Below are 5,421 nucleotides of genomic sequence, written 5' to 3' on the forward strand. Positions count from 1 at the left end.
GACCAAAGCCTTGTGAGTGGATTTGGTAGACGGAAACTGAAAGAAGCCCGTCGTATATATATGTATATATATGTGTGTGTGTGTGTGTATGTTTGTGTGTCTGTGTTTGTACCCCCCCCCCATCATCACTTTACAACCGATGCTGGTGTTTTTTCGTCCCCGTAACTTAGCGGTTCGGTAAAAGAGACCGATAGAATAAGTACTAGGCTTACAAAGAATAAGTCCCGGGGTCGATTTGCTCGACTAAAGGCGGTGCTCCAGCATGGCCGCAGTCAAATGACTGAAACAAATAAAAGAGTAAAGTGTAGTTCTTCGTATACATAAAGATGGAACGAGCACGTTTAATGATTAGATGTATGTCTGGTCATTCAGGACTGGCCTGGGGCCACACAACATTTTGACAAGTTTCTCTTTTTCTTTTTTTCTCCGCGTTTTTCTTTTCTTTTGTAAAAAAAAAACAACTTATATTATGAAAGACTCACGACTATTGTTTAGGATTTGTATTTTAATGCGGTTTTGTATAATTCCTATATTATATCCATACATACGTGTTACATATGTAATTTCGAACTTACTGGTGCGACTCGTAAAGCGTTCCTCGTTACCATGGAGCTTGATTGGTCGCTTATGTAATCTAACCGCAGAGACTTCAACTCACATAAAAGCAATGCACGTCCAGTGCACATAGATCCATACATCCATCCATCCACCCGTCCATCCACCCATACATTATATATATATATATATATGAGGGATGGAGAGAAATTGCTGCATAAACATGAAAAATATATGCACGGTAATACCTCAGTTTATAACTGGTCATTATAGCATGAAGTTTATGTGAAATTTATGTTTTTCTGCTTTTACACACACAGACAGACACACACACACATACGCACGCACATATTTAATACATAATAATTATATTATATAATAACAACGATATTCTGTTATAAATATACCATGAGAAAATACAATAGGTTTAAGGTAAATTAACAAACAAGTCAAAACAAACAACTGAATAATAAGTCGATAAGCACTGAAACCACAAACAGTTCCCACAATCCCCGTGTTGCTCATGGCAACCAAAAACTGATAATGTCGCTGGAAGACGAAGTATTTCAAGTCTGGTAAGTTTTTCTCTTTGATTCTTTTATTTCCTCTGGAATTTTTGTTGTCAGTTTTGTTTGTTATCGTTCATGTATGTTGAAATTATTGTTTTCACATTATTTTTTAACAACTATTCTTGTTTCCAATTAATTCTGTTCAATTGTTCTTAAAAGTGGGAGGGGAGAGTTTTAGTTTTTAAAATTTCATAAATTCAACATAATTTATGAAGTTTAAATGGAAAAAAAGTTTGGGAAATATATTTCAAAATGATGATATATGATCCAAAACAGCCATTGCGTGTGTGTACACAAACATATAGGTGTGTGTGTGTATACACAAACATATACGTTTATGTGTGTATATGTGTGTAGGTTTACCTTTTCAAAGTTAAAATAGAGACAACTGGGGAATGCCTGGCAAACTCTGAAGAATTGCAGCCTGTGTTTGATATTAACGTTTTGCCTGTCCTGTGTATTAGATGTGACACGACGGACATTTCCCCCTGGTATTTATGCGTCATATATAAACACACATTCCCATTTATTTTTCAACCACCAGAATTGAAATTTTTTATTGCCTTCACAGTGTTTACCGTTTTACAAAATCAAACTAGATAACTGGACAAAACAGAGAACACAATTCAAAAAAAGAGAAAGAAGAAAGAGAAAAAGCAAAAAGCAAAAAAATAAAATCCCAATTCACCACTTTGGGTTGTAAAGTTGGGGTCGCTGGGAAACCTTTCTAATGACATTTGAGATATGCCAGCATGCTTGCAGTGTTGCCACGAGTGATGGCAAAGCTGATGCACTGGAACAGCCAAGCGTCCTCACGGGCCCCACCAGTTACCTCTGCAAGGCAAGTTGTCAGTTCAAAGCCACAGTCATGCACAACAGCCATTGAAACGAAGGACGTGTGCTAGAACATTGTCTTAATGAAACAAGACCCTTATCATAAGTTTTCTTGGACATTTGGGCTTGATGGCTTTTCATAACTACCTCAGTAAGTTGGCATAGTACTTTCTGTTGATGGTGTGGCCCTTTTGAAAATAGTCAGTAAACGCAATATCGTTTGCATCCCCCAAAACTGAGGCCATCACCTTCCCTTGGCCTTCTTTGGAGTAGGTGAGGAGAGGTGTTTCCACTGAATGAATATGTGGCATGTGGAAAGACATCCGAGCGAGTTCATTGCCAGTACCTCCTGACTGGCTTTCGTGCCGGTGGCACGTAAAAGCACCCACTACACTCTTGGAGTGGTTGGCGTTAGGAAAGGCATCCAGCTGTAGAAACTCTGCCAGATCAGATTGGAGCCTGGTGTAGCCATCTGGTTCACCAGTCCTCAGTCAAATCGTCCAACCCATGCTAGCATGGAAAGCGGACGTTAAATGATGATGATGATATATATATATATATATGAATGAATAGAAAGAGAAATAAGGAAAGCTTCTAACAATGTAGCAAGTTTTAAAAAAAGCTTTATATTTTGGATACAAAGGCCTATCCCCAGAAGAATACAGTCAAAGAAATGTGTGTTTACATAGATCCTGCCATTTTGGGCAGCTTTAGCCTTTGCTTCCGAAAGAAAAAGGTTTTTTAAACTTACTACATTTTTAGAAATTTTCCTTATTTCTCTTTTCATTCATTTTGTACTTCTGTACTACGATGCTTCAAGTGAACTACAACGCTCTTAGATAGACATACATACACACACGAAGGGCTTCTTTCAATTTCTGTTGATCAAAGTTACTCACAAGGCTTTGATCATCCTGGGGTTATAGTAGAAGATACTCAAGTAACATAAAATGGGACGTAACCTAAAACTATGTGGTTGGGAAGTGAACTTCTTAACCACATAGCTGTGCTTTATATGTAAGTACATGTATGTATGTGTTTGTTTAAAATCAATTTTTTTTACATTTATACAATAATTAACCCCGTAACATCGGTTGATGTAAATTTATGTGCACTGGGGACTTGCTTTGGAACAGAAGACGCAAATCTATGCAGCCCTGTCTGCTGCGGTTTTGTACTCATTTGAGTACCAGTTGACATAAATCTATCTGCTGCGGTTTTGTACTCGTTTGTGTACCAGTTGAAATAAATATCCACCATCACTCACGGAATCGATAATAGAGGCCACCATGCAAATTTCAAGGAATCTGATAGGTTTGTTAGATTCTTCATGTAAATATTTCCAACTCAGTTCAAGACTTCATCACCATAATAGTATAGAAGCAGCAGTTTTGGTGGTTGCACCACCATTTCCATTATGACTTCCTCCCAAATTCGTACATGTTCAGCAAATTCTTCTGGTCCTTCACGGAATTTACAGTCCCATCCAGCCATGCCAGTCTTGTTGAATTTACGGGTCTTCACAGTGATGACAGTTCACACAAGTAAACAGTTCATGCTTTAAAGCAGTTGCCATAGATATACGCGTAACCGTTGTTGTGCACTAATTGCTGATCTTGGCTGAGATGATTACCATCAGTGCAACCCGGTTGCCTGATAAAAAAAAAAAACCCTGTTGTCATGGGGTTAAAGTTGTAATTTGACTTATATTATTTTCTTGTCTCTTTCAGCTGTTTTTGATAATTTAACAGATCACGTGATTTGCCAAAAAAGGAAAATGATAAGTGTTATTGAAAATGATATTTTGTGCCCTCAGTATGTCTCAAAAGCTATGGCACCAAGAAATCCTAAACTTGTCAAAGAGCCCGAAGAAGACACCCAAGTAAATGATGAGTTCATATAATTGAAGTTTCACATAATTAAAATGTTCTTTCTTTCTCTGTCTGTCTCTCTCTCACTCTCATCCTTCCTCTGTACCATCAATACTATTCTACTCCACTTCACTCCTATACATCATTGGTTACCCGCCCCATCTCCTATCCAGATGTACATACCCCTCTTCAACACTTGTTCTTCATTCATTATATCCCACCCCCTCTCCTCGTCCCTTCACCATCTCCCACTCTCCAGTACACTCTTGCAATCCCTACCCACCCACTCTCCCAATCCTTCTCCACCCCACTTCTACTCACCGCTTACATTGAGGACCTTTAAAATTTCATATTGATGTATGCTCCAAGCACCAACTTAATGACAAAGTTATTCTACTTCATTCTTCATTATTTTCAATATTGATTGAAACAAAAAAGCGTATTTCAACAGAAATATGGTAACAAAAGGCTTAAAGTGATCTAAATTAAAACCTGCAATCAAAACTTCATATAAATTTATGTTCCTAACACCAGCTTATTAGTGACTAAGTTATTTTACTAAATTCTGCAGTATTTCATTAATTAATTTCATTAATTCAAACAAAGTGTATTGCTACTGAAATTTGATCATGGCACTCTGTTGGTTACGACAACGAGGATTCCAGTTGATCCAATCAATGGAACAGCCTGCTCGTGAAATTAACGTGCAAGTGGCTGAGTACTCCTCAGACACATGTACCCTTAACATAGTTCTTGAGGAGATTCAGTGTGACACTGTGTGTGACAAGGCTGGCCCCTTTGAAATACAGGTACGACAGAAACAGGAAAAACGAGTGAGAGAAAGTTGTGGTGAAAGTGTACAACAGGGTTCACCACTACCCCCTGCCTAGTAGAGCTTTAGGTGTTTTCGCTCAATAAAAACTTACAACACCCAGTCTGGGAATCGAAACTGCGATCCCATAAATGCGAGTCTGTTTCCCTAACCACTGGGCCATTGCACCTCCACTGAAATATAACAACAAAAAGGGTTAATGTATAATGAAAAGGTTAAAGGAATTTGTTCATTTGAGGTGATGAATATTTCCAAGGAATCATTCAAGTTTTGATTTTGGAGGATTCTTTCAATTTCCTTTTTCTGATTTTTTTTCTTTTTTTTCTTTTCAGCTTATTCCAAGCGTCTACCTGAAGAACATCTCTATGACAACAGAAGAGAGATTGAACAATACACATACAATGAGGATTCCAGAGAAATTGCAACTCCTCGAAATGGGAGATATAGTTCATCACAAAGTAATACATATATAAACATACATATGTATACGTATATCATCATCATCATCATCATCATTTAACGTCCACTTTCCATGCTGGCATGGGTTGGATGATTTGACTGAGGACTAGCAAGTCATGAGGCTGCACCAGGCTCCAATCTGATCTGGCAGAGTTTCTACAGCTGGATGCCCTTCCTAACGCCAACCACTGCGAGAGTGTAATGGGTGCTTTTATGTGTTACTGGCACGAGGGCCAGTCAGGCGGTACTAGCAACGGCCACGCTCAAAATGGTGTTTTTTACGTGCCACCTGCATGGGAGC

The 5,421-nt window shown here is 38.3% G+C and overlaps 1 protein-coding gene across 1 annotated transcript in view; it reads left to right on the plus strand.

Moving 5' to 3' along the window:
• Positions 1 to 625: 625 nt before the first annotated feature.
• The window catches only part of LOC106880950 (hydrocephalus-inducing protein), a gene marked incomplete at its 3' end in the record, with an annotated part of 180,276 nt that continues 175,480 nt past the window's right edge, over positions 626 to 5,421 (plus strand). Inside the window, exons 1-3 of the mRNA XM_052974127.1 lie at positions 626 to 1,130; positions 3,689 to 3,840; positions 4,994 to 5,119. Coding sequence (XP_052830087.1) covers positions 3,736 to 3,840; positions 4,994 to 5,119 — 231 coding nt within the window. The remainder of the gene's footprint in view (positions 1,131 to 3,688; positions 3,841 to 4,993; positions 5,120 to 5,421) is intronic.

This window comes from Octopus bimaculoides, chromosome 1 (assembly GCF_001194135.2).
Source record: "Octopus bimaculoides isolate UCB-OBI-ISO-001 chromosome 1, ASM119413v2, whole genome shotgun sequence".
Taxonomy (NCBI): Eukaryota; Metazoa; Mollusca; class Cephalopoda; order Octopoda; family Octopodidae; genus Octopus; species Octopus bimaculoides.